Below are 18,225 nucleotides of genomic sequence, written 5' to 3' on the forward strand. Positions count from 1 at the left end.
TGGTGTTAAAAATGTGAGGAAGAGTCTAGAAAAGCAACTTCATTCCATCTATGGAATTTATAGCTGAATGAAATTTGGAACATGACTGTTATATGCTAAAAAACAAGTTTCTAAAAGCATCTCTTTTACAACTGTTGTGGCTGACCTCAACAAGATTTCAAAGTATTAGCACCATCGCTTGCTTCATCGCATTGCTTCAAAATGTGCAAATCTAGTCCTGCTCCCTCTGTGTGTCTATCATTCTGCTGAATAGGGCCATTGACTTCTGCCAAGAGAGCATCACTGTTTTCACGAGAGAATATTCTACAAAACTGAAGCAGAAAACTTTTCTTATGGTATGGGGAGAGAAGAGCCAGCCAGATCTCAAGTGATGGAAAGGCTCATACAGATCTAAGTCAGTTCTCACCAGCCCTAGCTAACATGGGCAATGGTCAGGGATGATGGGAAGAGTTATCTGGAGGACACTTATGGACACTGGGCCTTGGGTCAACCTCCTGGAGACCCAGAAGCCAATCAGGGCTGGGGGGGGGAGTGTTGACCAATCACGAGGGAGTGGAGAGTTAAAGAAGAGAACCTGACATAAATGGTCAGATAGCGCTTAGGTGGATTTTAGGCTTTTAAAGGCTTGGCTGGGTGGTTAGGGTTTCGCTAGGCTGGGCAACCCAGATTATTTCTCTGAAGGGAAGGAAAAGATTCTAGGAGGAGTCTGAAAGTGTTTTACTGGCTGAGTAAATAACCATTTTTGGAACAATCAGTTTAATTAGAAACAGGTTTAAAGTAAAGCTTTAAGTAAAGTTCTTAATTACTTCTGTAAAGTGATCTGACTGAAACAAAATGTTGTACCTTCCCAGAGTAATCACTGAGCTTTAACCCTCACTGAATGTGTATAAATAAAATTCCAGTCTTGTTTCCAACATGCCTCATTCATACTTTGATCTAGTGGTTGAGGGATAAGTGAACTCAGGTTTTCCTTTATATAAAGAATCCTTGCTGTTGCATTAGTAAACACTACCATGTAGAGAATCTCTGACCTCTCAAGAATTATTGTCAGGAGGTGTTTTAAATTTTAACGTGCCTTCAACCTGGTCATATTACCTTGCTCCCATCTTTACTGAGGGAGTTTGCCCCAGACACAACACTGACTACCCAAGGTCTAAGATACTGATACAGAATTAAAAGGGGAAACTGCTGGGAACATTAATCTTCCTCCTTTCCAGGGTTTGAGATGCAAGTATGGAAGGAGAAGAAGCTGTTAACTCCTTGCCTCTTGGGCAGCAAACAGCTGTTTCGTTTGATTCTGTGCTTGCACCTTAAAATGCGAGCGGCAAGTTGTGAACCGCTGAGATGGAAAGGAAAAGCTAGGGGAAATGTGTGATTCATCTGCATTGAAATAACTGCAGAGAGAACCGAGGCTGATTCCTGTTATCATTCAATAATGGGGAAAGCACATTCAACATAGAGTTGCTATAGCTACCAGAAATATTAATCTGTTTCTACACTAAAGTGCTAGAATAGCATAGATGGGGGAAAGGGGGGGGTAATCCCCAGATTACATGACAATAGCTCCTGGTCACAGGGCTAAGCAGCCATTTAGAAAACAAGAGGATGGCAGAAGGCAACAGCAGTTTCATCAGTTCAACTGTGGGATGAACTTCAAAAGGTTTAAAAGCAACCCACTTACTGAAGCATTCTAGAAATGATTGTTTTATGTGGCACATTTTGAGACAAATTTTCATCAGCAGGGTTCCAATCCTGCACACAGCTGAGGTGCTCAGCCATGCATTGTTATGCAGGCTTACTGTAAAGTTGCACTGGAGTCCAATGGAGTTAACCATCAAAGCCGCAATCTAATGTAGGGCTACACTTTAGGAACGTAAACAGACTGTGACACAGCACAGGCCGTGCTTTCCAGATGTTCTGGGTAATTCACATCAGTCTCCAGCAAGCATGGGCAATAGGAGAATGGGAGTTGTAGTGCAAAGCTACTCAAACACTACATTGTGCTACCCCATGGGTAGCTTAAGTGTCTTGAAGGTTATTGGACTTGCCTCAGTTTAAACCAGCCTCACCCAAGTTGTAGTCTAATTCTGGAAGTTGTGCTTCAAAATCATCTGGAGGGCATCTGGGCTGGGGAAAGCTGGTTTCAGCAAAGGGGAACATGACTGGATGCTTCACAAGAAATCTCATCCACATCAATTAATTACTTGAAATCTCACTTCAAAACACTTCAACCCCCATTGTTGGCAGTGGAAAAAATGCTTCAGTACTTTATTGAAAGAAAGCAATAAATAATACTGTGATAAAAATAGTTCAAAAGTACTTAGTCTGTACATATTTTGTTACATAATCAGAAGTACACATAAAAGATTAATAGAAAAAACAACAAAACAGTAACGATGAATTTCAGTCGTACAATTAAAAAGAGCCAAAACCAAAACAGAAAAAGACATGCTGTATATATTATTGCATAATAAATAATGCACCATAATCTGAACTCATTCCTCGCTGGCCTCTTAAAGATGCAATTTTTAAAAAAGAATGATGCATTTTTCTACTTATATTGGTTGAAATGGCTAACGCTATTAACAATTAATTTTTTGTCCAAAATTTAAAACAAGTTTATAAATATATGCAAAAGATGGCGTAAGAAAAATAAGGCCTTTTTAATAGTTGCACTACTACACGCTTTAGCCTCATGGGCCATCAGCATTTTCGTCATGAGACAGTTGCGCATCATGATTGGTCCACTTAGAAGAATTGCATCAGTATTTTTCCGAAAAACAGTTTCACATCAAAATACAGGAGAGCACTTCGTTGCCTGTTGAGTACTATTAGGAGCTATCCTCGGTTAAGAGAAAATATTTCCGCTTATGGCTTATGCTCAGTCAATGAACATAGACTGTACAAATATAGCCACAAAAAAGTAGTTATAAATGAGCTCACCAGGTCTCACACACATTTCATAGTATTCAAATAAATCCCACATTTTAGAATTTCATTTAAAGCAAGTTATATTGAACAGAAGACTTAAATAAATCCACATTAAAATCATATGCTAGGTGGAAAAAGTAGAGTTATGAACGGAAATAGAAGCAGGTACCATGCCCACTTTATTAATAAACATATGCTTCTCTGAAAAAAATGGGATTTATTTAACATTTTAGAGCTAGCTAGCATTTTCCAAATGCCAAAATATATATACTGCTTGAGTCAGGATACCTTTACAAAGATAGTAAAATCCTTTTCACCTGTGTTTATTATTAAAAACTTATTACTGATAATTACAATAACTGCATAATTTACAAAAACCCTACATTGCTTATAGGGGTCGATACATACAAGCATTACAGTACATTCAGTTGAAGAGACTAAAATTAACAAATCGGCAGTAATTTGATTTATAGACTGAATACAAAGGTAAGTAATAAGACTCACATACACTTACATAAATATAAGAAACATTTAAGTCTAAAATACTTTCTCTATAGTACTCACAAATTCATCTAATTAAAAACTCTGTAATAAAATATTTCAAAGTGTTGATTTAACAAGTATTAACAAGATTAAAGATTTGAATTGTTTCCAAAATACGGTCTTTGATTCAAAATGTTTCAGGTCATCTGTAGAAATAGTGGGGATAAACTGAAAATAAAGTAAGACTCAGTTAGTTGCAGAAGTCAAGTCAGGAAAAAGTATGCACCATCTCTCTGATCCAAGGAATGACAAGCACAGAGGGGAGACTACATGCAGTTTTACTCTCTTTTCACAGCCTCAATCAAGGGAGGCAGTGAAAGCCTGTCACAGCGCCAACTGGCTGTTAGGCAAAGGAAGGGGGGAAACCAACTCTGCCCAGACTTCCCCTTTCCTCTACATCCAAAAGCTGATCAGTTGTATGGAATGACTTTACTCAGAAGTGTCACAGCACCAGTGGGATACTCCTCTCGGCCCCATGAGTGCAATTGCACCAGATGCACAACTAGCTGTAAAGCACTTCCTTTCGAAGAACAATAATAATTTATAAATCGATCTTGTATACAATAAAATGTTCCGTATACCCATCCACTGTGTCTCCAAAGATATAATTAAGGCATACATATTTTAATCAATAAACAAACCATTTACTTGTAGAGGCTGATCTAGCCATGGGCGTAGCCAGGCTGCCCCCCTGCCTTCCCTTGGTTACGCCCATGAAGGCAGCCTTTATTCCTAAAAGCAGGATTATAGCCCTTAAGGGTTGGACAGAATTTTAAAGGGTAAGGAGCAGCGTCCTGCATGGCTTTTTGTTCACTCACTTACCCAGTACAACAGAATAAATTTTTTGAAGTATACAGATGTATTTGTACTTACAATACTACAAACCCCAATACAAGTTATTTGCACATTACATAAAAGTTCCCCCTTTTCAATCTTCCAAAAACAAACTAGAAAGCCTGGTGCTGAAAGTACAGTTATCAGCGCATGAAAATATTTATTTTTTTACATTTATCTAATGTAGATTTATTTAAAATATTTATACACTGCCCATTTCACAAAGACATACAGAAAGGGGTATGACTCCTGCGCACAGAGCCTTTCAAAAGGTGTCCCCACAGAACTCAAACTTATGTCTAAATTACGGAGTTTAAAAAGTAGTTTGAGGACTAGGTATGACAGCTGTTCAAAGGGGGATTATATACTGGTGCTGTATATGGACTATTTTCACCAACTTCCTTTTTACAGCTGCTTGGCTGAATCACAAAACTGCTTTCTAAATTCATAGGGCTGGACAGCAGTTTGTGGTTCTGGGGGACATCTTCCGAATCAATGTGGACTTCAGCATGCCACAGACAGCAACCAGAATGATGTCAAGAATGTGTTCCTATATTTGTATACTGTAACTTTAAAAACATCAATGCACCCCAATGAGGCTATCACTGTTACTTACCAATAAAAGGCTTTAACATGAATAAGTCCTTACTGTAGCAGAATCCAATCTTTGTGTTGCTGATACATTGCCTATTCCAACAATCAGGAAGACATGCAGAACACAGCATGCAGTTAGTATTAGAATCACATATCAATGCAGTTACAGTAACAACATAAAGTTACAAAATGTTAGCTACGCAGAATGTAAAGTAATTGGCTACATATTCACTACTTTGTATTTGTAAGCCACTTTATGAAAAGGATGGGAAAACCTTGTGCATATTGAGGGCCACCGTTAATTGTCAAATTGGCTGCAGCCCACCAAACTACACCAGCATATACTTTCCATTCTCCTAAGTAGGTCAAAACAACCACACGCCCCAATCACAAATTTTGAAAAGGTCTCACAGCTCAATAGCAAAAGACACGCTTTGTGTGCAGAGGGCCTCAGGAATTGGAAGCAATACTAATGGACCAACGCTCTGCATTGGTGTAAGACAGCTTCCTAGGTTCTTTAACAGCTTTATCCCTAGAGCAGCATTCAATGTGGTGCCTGGGGTCATGAATTTATAAGCCTTCTACCAGCTATATTCACATGGCAGCTTCTCACTTAGGTGTTTAAGGTCAGGTGACTCCTAGCCCTATGCTCCTGTGCCAATACTGACATAGTTCCTCTCCATATACCTGACTAACATAGCCCATAAAAGAACTAACCAAAATGAAGAGAGGTCAAGGAAAGGGGACAACTCAGTCAGTAGAGTATGAGACTCTGAATTTCAGGATCATGGATTCGAGCCCCACATTGGGCGAAAGATTCCTGCATTGTAGAGAGTTGAGCTAGGTGACTCTCTTGGTAACTTACAACTCTATAAAACATGAGAGATGGCACTATAGCAGGTGTCCCATCTGCCCTGAGGCAGGCAGCTGTGCATCCCTTCATTAAGACGACCTCCCTGGACCCAGAAGTATTAAAACTATTGCCCAGTGGCAAATATACCGTTTTGCAGCAAGGTGTTTGAGAAGGTGATGGTGGCCTAGCCTTAGGAATGCTTGGAGAAAGCTGATTACATGGATCCATTCCAATCTGACTTTAGCCCTGGTCACATCACTGAAACTGCCTTGGTTGTCTTGGCTAATGACATTTACTGAGAGAGCACATCTGGGTCAGAGACTCCCCACCTTTTGGTAAGGAATCAGGTTGTTTACTGGTAAGACCTGCATAGCTGGTAGAATCTACCACTTCCAGCTGCTGAATAATACCTATCCACCAAGAGCAGAGCATCATACAAGCTCAGCTGAAACTGGATTATGTACAGCAATAATACTTTGTGGATTGCATGCAACAATATTGCATTATGCGCTACATAGATTCAGATGTGTTCCATTACCACACAGATATTTTTTTAAAAAAAGATTTCTAAATCATTTGAAAACAATCCTAAAGTTTGCTTCATTAGGTCTCACAGAAAGTGAACAGTTATTAATGCTGAAATAGTATTACTAATGCTGCCATCATTCACTGACAAATTAAAGCATTACTGAAAGTCATGCACAGGGTTAAAGTCCTCCTCTCTCCCCATACAAAGAAAGCAGATGATTACACTTACAACCTCAGGCATAAATCATCATCATGCTTAAAAAAAATAAGCACTACATTACCATCAATTTGCATCTTCTTTGGCTGCATAGAAGGTGAAGACATTGAGGTGTTAACTCTGAAGTTTGCAGGGAGAGTCTCTGCTGATCCAGCTGCTAAGCCCCGTATGTCCTTTGGTCTGAACTTCTTCCTCCATGAAGGTGCTCGTCTAAAGCTTTTGTCATCATCCTATCAAGTTAACAAGTGTAACAAAGATTGAACATGAAAAAAAGAAAGACAATACACTTTAATATATGATTAATATACAACACAACCATAATATTCAAGAGGGCTCAGAACATTGTGCTTTGGTTTAGATTTTTAGATGCTTTGGAACCACATATTTTGCACGTTGCTGATCGTTTTATTGATGAAGTATAAAAATCCAACATTCATGCATCCTTTTCAAAGACTATCTACTCCCATGGCTGTCAGTCTCTGACAGTCTTCCCCCCATCTAATAGGAATATGAAACTATGCAATACGATAAGCAATTTTAGCAGACATTACATTAGTTACAAAAATTCAGTACTGAATTCCAAATTAATGCAGAAAAGAAATGTTTCTGCAGCCTTTTGTGAGAAGGGCAATTCTGTTGCCATTTTGTGTACCTTGAACAGTTTCCTTTTTGCTTTGTTTGAGAAAATAAGCTAAGCAAAAATTTAGCTGGACAGACAAATCAAGCTGTGAGTTTCCCACAAAATTCTCATTGATGTGGACGAGAGAGTGATTCAAATAGCTTGAGATCTCCAGGACTACAGTTCTCCTCTGGTTCTAATTAAATCACTGTACTGCTTATTAATTGGCTACCTACAGCCCTGAGAAATAAAGAGTGATATCCAGGCAGTATTGTAAACTGAACTTCAAAAAAACAATGAAAAGCTTACTACTTTTTTGTTAAACAAGGACAAACAAGACAGTTGGCCTTCCTTTTTGTGTGCCTGCAAATTCTCTTTGCAGGGCTACCCGTTTGTTCACCAAGCCTCTTTCCACTCAGCCTTAACAGCTCTGGCATGCTGGAATTCCCTTGAATGTGAGTTCCCTTTTCTACTGACCACTCCCCTTTCCCCTGAGTATCCCTTGTCCCCCACCCAGTTTGCAAGTGCCCTCCTGGTCTGTCCTGCACCTCACTGAATCACCATCACCTTCGTTGGCATTTCCAACAGAATGTAAGGAAGGAAAAACAAGGTGATGTTATATTTCTCCTTTTTTAAGCCTTTTCCTTCTGTGAATTCCCCTCCGACCAGCTCTCTTATCAGAAGTAGAAAGCTACAGTGCACAGCTGTACCATTCATCCCACAACTCCTCCTCCTCACTCTCTTGTGCTCTCCCTATAGGAAGCCTTTCAATAGTTAATCATCCTTTTTGACATAAAAATCAAGAAACTATTTAAACTCATTGAGAAGGAGTACAATTTACAGAAACTCAGCTGTCTCATAAACAAAACAAGCCAGGGATAGCATCCACAGATCTCCAAGAGGGGTTGGAGGGTGTATATTGTACTCTGTTCTGTTGAGATACTGAACAAAAATGAACCAACACTTACAAAATTTGACCTTTCCATTTGCCCCTGTTCACTCTTATATGTTTAGTCTGCTTTTTTAAAATCAAGGCTTACTTGATTATATGACTGCTCAGTTCTTTCCAGTGCTGCATAACCATAATCAAACCTCAGTTTCTAGAAAAGCCCTGACTCACCTCCATTGCCCCCCATGGTAAGTGGGCACTTTGCCACCTAAACTAAATGATCCTAAAGTTATTCACGCCTGACCGCTTTTGTGTTTTGGTTAGTGTGCTACTTTGGGCCAGCTCTACTGGACTGAAAACAGCAGAAGACAGCCAGGGTTGCAGTGGGAAACAGATTCACTAGCACACATTTGAGATAAATTCCTCAAACTACTCTTATACTTGAAGGGCTTATTCCCTGAATACGTAGAAGTGGCATACATGTCCTGAGAATGTAAAAGACCTGCTTTATCAGGTCAAAAGCCCATCTAGTCCATCATCCTGTTCTCACAGCAGTCAACTAGATGCCTGAAGGCCAGAAGCAGAACCTGAGTTCAACAGCACTCTTTCCCACTTGTGCTTCCTAGCAACTTATATTCACTCCACAGTGAATTTCGTAGTTCAGCTGTGTGCTGTATGAAGAAGTACTTCGTTTTGCTTGTCCCGAATCTTCCAATGTTTGGCTTTGTTGGATGACCCAGTTTTCTAATATTATGAGAGGCAGAAAAACATCTCTCTATCCACTTTCTCCCTATGCTTTAGCACAGCAAGTGTGGTGACAATTCCCACTAGGACAACACAGAGAGGAGGCATAGTTCTTACTCGCAGTTGCCTGACACTTATCCAAAGAACAAAACATGCCATGATCACTGCCCAACATGGTACAGCAAATGCAGAGCTATAACAAGAGGATGGAAAACTCTACTTAATGGAAAACGTCTTAAATCTCCTATGTTAAAATAGGGATCAACAAATATTGACGGCTTACCAAACTTCTATCTGTCCTCATTAACCTCAATTCCCTCCACAAACCAAATCTTCTGGCACATGCAGAGAGGACATTGGCAGAGGCATTTCCTCTCAGTTGCACTGTGGCATGAAAAGAAAAACGGAACCTACAGAAATTTCCCTGCTTCCCCCCTTTTTTCAAACTGCTATTCATGTCAGAAGGAGCTCCACTTTCACCCCCAAGCTTCCTAAATGCAGTGAGAACAAATGGCTTCAATGAGAGGTGGAGATTTTTGTCAGTTGCACGGAAATTTCAATAAGAAAACAGCTGGAGTCCTTCCTGTTCCTTAACTTACCCAAGCCTCCCTGCAAGTGAAACAAGATTCTGTCTCTCCTGAGACCTCCAGAATGTGCAGAGAGCTTAGAAGAGACACTGTTTTCTCTCACTTGTGGTGCAGTTTGCACAAGAATCTGCACGGCAGAGTTTGTGGAGCTTACTGGGAAGCCTCATTAGAGGACTAGAGTTACTTGCTTCTAGTGAGAACAGAGCAAACCTATGTTAAAATGAAGCACAGCCAATACAGTACAGGACGTTCTGCACTAACTAGTGCAAGGATTAACAGGGGTCCCCCTCCCACTCCTCCTCCCTGCATGCCTCCTGTGCCATCCTTAAAATCTGCTTGCACTGGTGGGGTGGAGGTGGACAGGACATATTCTGCTGCACAAGAATAAATCCTTGCCCTGATGGAATGTTCACCGTAGTGCTATATTGAATACTGTACAACCATAAAGTGGGGAGTAGTGAAAGGTTCTTGGTGACTTATAAACGCTGAACATCTAATAGTGAATAAATGGTTATACAGAACTCCGTTCCTAAAATTTAAAACAAAGAAACTGATCAATAGTGGAAATATCTTTGATCTCAGTGAGTCAGCTGCCTACACAGGAAAACTGTTCTTAATCTTAGGTGCTGTGACACCAGAGGCGGGGAGATTATCTTCTTACTTGTCTAGGAGCCCCTTGACTGCATCTCTTGGCAGTGAATGAGCAGGAGGGGGAGTCCAAAAACACACTCCAGTTAAAAGTCCCCATAATTGAGCCCAAGGTTTGCTGCAGGATTTCATTAACTCGTGGTGGCTGTATGTACTAAATAAGAAGTCTGGATGGAATCATAGAACTAAAAACCAAAATACTCACTTCATCAAACCTCCTGTCTGTGCCCATAACTAGAAGGTTGTTGAACTCTCGTTCCAGCACAGCACGAGCCTAAGTGAACAAGAATTAGCAAAACTTATTTCAAACTTTTGGGTTACAGTTGGAAAATCTATATGTATAAGATATTGAATATCTGGGACCTAGAGTCAACATATGCTTCCCACTTCTGCCTTAAAAAAGTTAAATCTCAATCCCACAGATTCATTATGCTCTTTGACACCAATACAGTATTTCAGGGTTAAAATAGGCCACACACTACAAATTCTTATTCAGTGTTGTATTCTGATAATGAATAAGAATCATCCCCATCAAATTATTTCTTCATTATTACCTGTGTATTTTGAGTGGGAATTTGTAGAGAAAGAGCTAATGCATTGTAATCAAAAGTTTCATCTAAGGCCACAAGTGCGCCATGAACTCCACTTTCTATAAGGTTATTTGCATATTCTTTGAGACCAATCGACACCACCCAGTGAATCATTCTGTCATTGCTCCAGACAAGGACATCTGTGGGGGGGGGGGGGGAGCAAAGTTATGAGTCATTAAAAAGTTGACAATATATATAAAATACAATTTCTTTCAAGTGTGGTTCCTGTACTGTATACTACTGAAGCTGAGAAATAAATGTTGGGACTACATTGTCACTTGATTAAAATTAATATCAAATGAAGTGTTTTATACATTGTCAACAGTTTGTATTGTTCTGCACCAAATACAGGTGGGACTGTAAATACGGAAGGTATGAAGCAGCTAAATGTCTGATACTGGCATATACAGTGGTACCTCAGGTTAAGTACTTAATTCGTTCCAGAGGTCCGTTCTTAACCTGAAACTGTTCTTAACCTGAAGCACCACTTTAGCTAATGGGACCTCCTGCTGCCGCTGTGCCGCCGGAGCACGATTTCTGTTCTCATCCTGAAGCAAAGTTCTTAACCCGAGGTAATATTTCTGGGTTAGCAGAGTCTGTAACCTGAAGCGTATGTAACCCAAGGTACCACTGTAATGGTTATGAAATATTCCTTCAACACTGTAGACACTGGGTGGAATCTAACATTGCACAAGGCAACTGCCGTAAACCTTTCTCCCCTCGCCCTTGTAATGTCCCCAGAATTGTTCCAGAGCACTCCCCAGCACTCTGGAATGGATCTTGAAGGCACATAGGTAGCAGGAGGGGAGGAAAGGAAGACCAAATATCATTGCAGGAGCTCAGTTTGTTGTGTGAACTGAAATCTACTGTGTTTGCTCATTGCGTGTTGGATACAGCTCTTAATATTAAAAAACTGCAAGGCAAATATTTCTAAACAGTAATTATTTTGCATTTGTTTGCTTCAAGAATTGGAATACTCTTTAATCACGGTAGTCTCTAAAACAGAATTTTAGCAAAATTTATGTATCCTTTAAAGAAACAAAAACATCCATAGCATTAGAAATCTGACCTCAAAGCTCCTTGTGCAGCTTCCAGTCTCTTTTGATGCCTAGCATTTCTCTCTCACTGGAACTGCAAATGCGCTTTCATTATAGTAATTTCACCCACTCCCTTTCGTTAAATATTTCCACTCAAGTTAGATGTTGTATTGTGTTTTAATTTGTTGGAAGCCACTCAGAATAGCTGGGGCAACCAGTCAGATGGGCAGCATATTAAATTATTATTATTATTATTATTATTATTATTATTATTATTATTGTTATTATTGTTATTATTATTATTAACTACTATATTCTTGCAACTATGAGGTAAGTACTATTTAGAATACCTGTATCTTGCCCCATTAAATTGCACCACAAGGGTGAGATCAGAACAGCACTAGTTTTTTTACTGCGCATATTCTTCCTTCTTTCACAAATGAATAGGGCCAGTAGTTGTACATATAATTGTATAGGCACTTGTTTACAGTTCAAGGGTATTTTAGATAGCACACCATAAATTTAGTGGTTCCAGTATGCAGTCAAAATGTTCTGAACACAGGACCTAACAACACAATGCTAGACCCCATAAACACCAGCTCTATACAAAATATAACATTGGCATGAATCTACCATTGAACATACTTGCAACTTGGGAGATTTTTCAACCAACAGAAAATATAGGATCATGATTTCATATACTTCTCATAAGTAGAGTCAATCCAGGAAAGAAAATGGCTACCTTTAATCTCATTCAAGCCTTCTTCTCTTCTTCTTTCAAGTTCTTTTCGGTCATAATTTAATCTCCGCAGACACATAATGCCACACTGGAAACTATTTCTGTTAAAAGGTTAAAAAGGAAATAGGCATTAGGAAAGTATGTTGAAATGCACAGACAAAATGCTCGTTAATAAAGACTATTTTAAATCTATTTACCTGTGAAAACTGTCAACCATTTTAAGTTGACCACGGAGATCTTTTTTAGTTAAATGGTCCAGCATTCTAGCATCAACAAGACATTCCATAAAATAGCTGCGATACTGAGGGAGCCCCAAACTGGGAAGCCACTCGTTGCCAATCCACTCGTGGTTCATATCACCATAGGCTAAGGTCTATTTAAAGAAAACCATTGAAGTGTAATTTTAAATAAGGTGTAAAATATTTAGTCAGTGCCTTACAGTTTCACACAAGAAAGAGGTTGTAACTACTGAAGATGCAAAGCAATGTTTTAAAAATTAAAACCACTTCACACTTTATTTATACAGCAGCTAGCATTTACTTAGGTGAACAGCGAAGAATGATTTGAAGATGCACATCGTCAAATGCTCTGATAGTGCCAGGGCTGCAGCTTCCTGGTACATTTCAATTCCCCATTTCAAACTTTGACCTGCTTTGCACAACTGGGTACGGCAAACAATGACTTGGTAAGACTGTGAGAACCTGCTCTTGGAGAGGAGCTGTTTCCTTCTCTTCTGGACTTTCATTCTGCTGCCTTCAACTGAGCAAAACTAAGTTCTCTCCTGACTAACCACGAGCTATAGAGAAGTTTGTTCTTGGCTACAGCTCATGGTTAGTGAGAGGATGGCTTAACCATGATTCCTGGTTTGGATGATACACTAAAGTCAAACTTGAGCTTAGTCAGCATGGTGCAGTTGTAAAAATGAGTATGGAGTATCCCCTGCATGTTTGCATAGCCTCACTGAAGTCGTATTTTGGCTTACCATGTCATGTGAAGCCATCCCTTCACGTGTTTACAATGTGAATCAATGGCATTGGCCAGCTACGCAAAGTGGGAAGTGGCTGCTGTTAGAAAAATGTTATTAACTTATTTAAACAGATTTTAGTTGAATCTGAATGCGTTGTGACAGAAACAAAAATCAGCAAAAGGCACACATTTTGTTGCTGTGCTATCACAAGCCAGTGATGAACTCCAGGAGAACAAGCCTCAAAAGTAGGTAATATAATGCCAACCTCCATGCCAAATAATTTCTCAAATAATAAATTTTGGGTGAGTTAACATTTGAAATATTTACTCATTAGTTTCTCCTCAAAAATGTTTTTCAATGTATATATTTTTTAAAAAATAAGTTTTCTATGGTTAAATAAACTTTGATGTTTTACACAGAAGGTTTAAAAGAAAAGTCTCCAACCTGAGCCCAGCTTCCTTCCACATCTTCCTGATGTTACGTAATTAGAAAAGCAAAAGAACACACAAATGTTAGTATTTGTAAGTTTAGTAATGCAAGAAAATTCAAGGTGATGGCCGCAGTCCAGTGTGCAAAAAATAATCAAATGGCTGAACTGTGCAAACCTGTAGAAGGCTTGACGTCAATAAACTTCTCAAAACAAGCAATATGGCTGTTGAAATTATTATTATTATTATTAGATTGAATTTATATACCACCCTCTACTCAGGGGTCTCAGGGCAGTTTACAGAATAAAATCAAGATATAAAACCACAAAATACGTAATAAAATTATGTCACATTTAGTATATGTATCCTAGCAATGAACAGTGTACACAGTCCTTTCTGCGCATAAAATGACACCTCTGGAATGTGGCCATAATGGAAAGGCAAAATAATGGCATGCTAATTGTTAGGAATGCAAGCATCATGCATTCAAAGTTATGTACATAAGAATTTCTCAATATATTTATACCCTTGTGTAAATTGAATCACCACATGCTGCTTAGTTTATCCACACAAGAAGCAGCCTTTAGCTGTAAACCCAAGTAAAATATTAGGCAACATCTTAAGAATTCCAAAATCAACGCACTGATTTTGCCTTCAATGCACATAATTTCTCCCAACCCCATGATGACCTTGGTGGAAAAACATTTTACAGCATAATTATACATTTCAGAGAAGGTTAGTAATTAAAATAGGCCATAACCAAGAAGAATTAATATTTCTACTCTTTTCAGAGACATTAAGAGGCACATGATTCAAGCACTCAAGAAGTGGGAAAAGCACTGTAAACACAAAAAGGTTCAGTGCTATAACTAACCGTTTGTGGTGTAGATGTAAGATTTTCCATTTCTTCATGTGTTACCCAGACATTTCCTGTGGTCTAATATGACCCCAAAGTGAACCAATCACATCCAATGAAAGGAAAGCAGTAACAAAGAGGAAAGGTTGCAGAATATATAAGCAACAGGTACATATAAGGAGCAGGCATGGGCAAAAGCAATGGTTTCTAGATTGTTAAGTACAGACTGATGTAAGATGCAAGCCTGCAGGCAAATATTTCCCTTCAAATAATAACTTAATGTATACCCTGTATTTAAGCAAAATTAGAAAAAGTATAATTCCTCATAATATGACTTCTAGGTGTACTCCTTACACTTAGCAGTGCCAAGTAATACTGTGGGATACTTCATTTTAGTTCCTTAGAGTGCATCTATCCTTCTGAAGAAACTTACTGTATCCCCTTGTATACTATGTGCCAATTCACATGCAATGCCAAAACATGGTTGGCAGTACTTGAACAAGTTGTGTTTGTGTACTCATGCCTCCCCTTGCACACTCCAAAGCATTTACAGGTTTGTGGTAAACCATAGATTTTTGTTACATCCGAAAAACTATGGCTTGCCTTTGCTCCAAATCAGGATTGCAAACCAGAGTTTGAAGATCAGTCATGTAACACCAAATCATGGCTGGCATTATATGTGAACCACCTCAGTTTAGGCAGGTTGCTTTTGAGACCAAATTATATAGAATGCAATCAGTTTAAGTTTATACATAATATAATACATAAATATACATAACATATATTTATGATAAGCCAAGAGCATATGTGGCAATAATTGTTCCATGAGCACAGGAACTCTGGATCCTAACATGAAATGGATCCTGCTTATTCTTTTTCAGTCAGTTTTCTTTCAAATCACTCTACAGACACAGCAGATATTCACAAGAGGCAGTCACCATCACTCTCACTCCAGCCCCACAATGAGATGTGCATATGTAGCCTATATGGATGCAGATTTGCATCTGTATGCACATCCACAGCACAGTATTTATCAAGGCCCCACTGAACTGGCTGACATTCTGCACCCCAGATGTAAATAATGAAATGTGATTCAATTGTGGCAGTCAAAACAACCTGCCTTCAACTTGTGCCCCCACCCCCCACAAGAATACAACACAGGTACAACTTCCTTTAGTTCCACTTTTAAAAGGGGATTGCTTTCACGTTACATGCCTGAAATAGGGTGGTACTGTATCTTTAAATACTGGGTTCACAAATTTTGGCTGGCCTTGGTAGCCAACCAAAGGTTTGACATGTCAGGACTCTGCCTTTCCCCCAGGACAGGTTTTATCCCCAATCTAAGTCGGGTGCCTTTCAAAGCAAACCCCTCCTCCCTTCTGAGTCCCAGAAACTGTGTTGTGTTATACAAGGTACTCCAAGTGTCCTGGAAGAACACAGTAAAATCAAGCCCCACACCTCTTCTCCAGAGCCGGAAACACAAAAGGATCTCTGCTCCAAAATATTCTAAACTGAGATGAGGGTTGGGGGTTGCTTTGATGCTGTGCTTCCAAAGTGCTTGGAAAGCCTTAGAAAAGGAGCAGTACTCTGTGGATGACACTTGCCCCATTGTCCAGCTCCAAATTTGGGAGGCTGGAGGCGTGTCATGCTCAACAGAAGAACACAGGATACTGATCATAGTGAGCAAAACTGTGGACCCCTACTTACAGTAACAAACGTCTAGTTAAAAATATTAGTGTTGCCTAACATTTCAAACATGCCTTTAAATCTTAGCATGTCATAAATGATCCCAAGAACCTGCCTAAAACTGGCGTTCTTCTTGCAGTCATTACTTTTTTAAGCACAGTTACTAACCATAACTTTTTGCAAACTTGTTTCAACAGGTCACTTCATTTTGTCATTTTCTAACAGCTATCCCTAACTTTATTTTATTTTATTTGTCTTTTTTAATGCAGACCTCCACAAAAAGCAGAATTCTAAAAGATATGCTAGCTTTTCTTTAGTTAAGAGACATCATTGCTTTCCAACTTACCGTTCTTGATGTAGGAGGAGCAGATGGACTTGTTAGTGACATAATCTCTTGAATGGCAAGTCTCAGCTTTAACCTATGTAGAGGGTTACTGATTCCAATTTCACGTTGTATTTCAGTATCAGATAAGGCTGACATTATAGCACCACTTTTCACATTTGCACGGCAAGCAGCTACGTACCAGGCTGGCATCCCAACCCACAACTGGAAAGGAGAAAAACAGGAAGAGGATCACCCACAAGTTTCAAGTTAGAAGCCATGCTGCACTGAGTTCATTATTGTAAAGACTCCTTACCTCTAACCAGACAACCACAGTTGGCCCATCCCACTGAGCAAAGGGTAAACCTTGCCTCCGGGCTTCCTCAAGCAGTTCATGCCTTTAAAAAACAGCAAAATATACTTGTGAAGTGCTTGTATTTTTACTGATTGTCCTTCAGCGATTTCCCCCTTGGTTTCAGCAACTCTATGAACACAGCAAATTGTCCAAGAGCGACAGCAGCATGGCAAGCACACTGCATGAGATAAGTAGAAAAGTCACATTAGAATAATGGATTGCACCAGACCTTTGGAAAGCAGAATCCATTACACTGCTGAAGCACCTGGTCTAAATTAGTTATCATGTGCAGGTGCACTAGACAAGCACTACCTAGGGGAGAATAGTTTCTACATGAAAGGTTTGGGCAGCCTCAATATGAAGGGGTTTCAGAACCTGTATTTACTGTTACCAAGAACCACTGACAAGTATATTAAGTAAATGCATGCAACACTCTTTTGGGGTTCTGCTTTTTTAAGCAGTGTGGGGAATGCTATCTTTTGGGAAAGTCTATTAGTGATCTTTTCCCTTAAGAACTCTTATGACATTGAGGATTCTAAGGGTTCCTAACACAATTTGAGAAGTACCATCCCTTAAAATTCGAAAACGAAACATAAGAGGGCCGAAACTATTTTCTACCTTATTTTATTATATGACTATGAATGCATGTTCTCTAATCTAAAACATGTGCTCATTTTCTAAATACACATTAGACACAGTGAAGGGAGAAACTGTATGTGAAAATGCTAGGGAGTATAATGGTAGATGAGCTGAGGAACTTGACTGTTCTGTAGCCGAACTGATTCACTCTTCTTCGGTTGACAACAGCACCCACTACAAAAGTACATTTTTGCAACACATTTTTTTTTAAAAAATCAACTCAAACAGTTTAAAATCAAATGCTAGGACTAAAGAATTTATGTCAAGAATTTTTGTTTTACAGCACACTAACAAGTTATGGCAGGATTCATGAATTATACCTAATTCATGAAGATGCTGGCAGGATTTTGCTGAAAATGTTTCAGCAGAATGTTCTTTAGAATCTTGCAAGGAAAATAATTCAAAAAGGTAATGGCTGATGTTTTAACACAAATCTTTTAAAAAATAGTTTCCCAATACATCACACATTCACATTCTGCAAAAGTTAAATTAAAATCAACTTACCCTGATTTTGCACTACCACACGAAATGGAAAATTTAAAAGGAAATAAAGAAAATAAAATGTAAAACTAAAACTTGAAAAGCACTTAATATAGATAAAAGTGAATATGATAGTGTA

General features: G+C 39.0%; 1 protein-coding gene across 11 annotated transcripts in view; it reads right to left on the reverse strand.

Annotated features, from left to right (window-relative positions):
- Positions 1–2,240: 2,240 nt before the first annotated feature.
- PPFIA1 (PTPRF interacting protein alpha 1) overlaps positions 2,241–18,225 on the reverse strand; it is a 55,060-nt gene continuing 39,075 nt past the window's right edge. For 2 of the 11 annotated variants that reach the window (XM_083749439.1, XM_083749435.1), the window contains 11 exons: positions 16,929–17,010; positions 16,637–16,837; positions 14,623–14,685; positions 13,765–13,791; positions 12,551–12,726; positions 12,357–12,454; positions 10,542–10,717; positions 10,193–10,261; positions 6,565–6,730; positions 4,925–4,995; positions 2,241–3,642 (listed from right to left, as the gene is read on the reverse strand). In XM_083749439.1, the coding sequence (XP_083605565.1) occupies positions 4,937–4,995; positions 6,565–6,730; positions 10,193–10,261; positions 10,542–10,717; positions 12,357–12,454; positions 12,551–12,726; positions 13,765–13,791; positions 14,623–14,685; positions 16,637–16,837; positions 16,929–17,010 (1,117 nt within the window). In that variant the 3' untranslated portion in view covers positions 2,241–3,642; positions 4,925–4,936. The remainder of the gene's footprint in view (positions 3,643–4,924; positions 4,996–6,564; positions 6,731–10,192; positions 10,262–10,541; positions 10,718–12,356; positions 12,455–12,550; positions 12,727–13,764; positions 13,792–14,622; positions 14,686–16,636; positions 16,838–16,928; positions 17,011–18,225) is intronic. The other 9 variants (XM_083749441.1, XM_083749438.1, XM_083749445.1 and 6 more) reach the window with 6 other exon arrangements.

Source organism: Podarcis gaigeae (genome assembly GCF_964106915.1).
Source record: "Podarcis gaigeae genome assembly, chromosome: 1".
NCBI lineage: Eukaryota > Metazoa > Chordata > Lepidosauria > Squamata > Lacertidae > Podarcis > Podarcis gaigeae.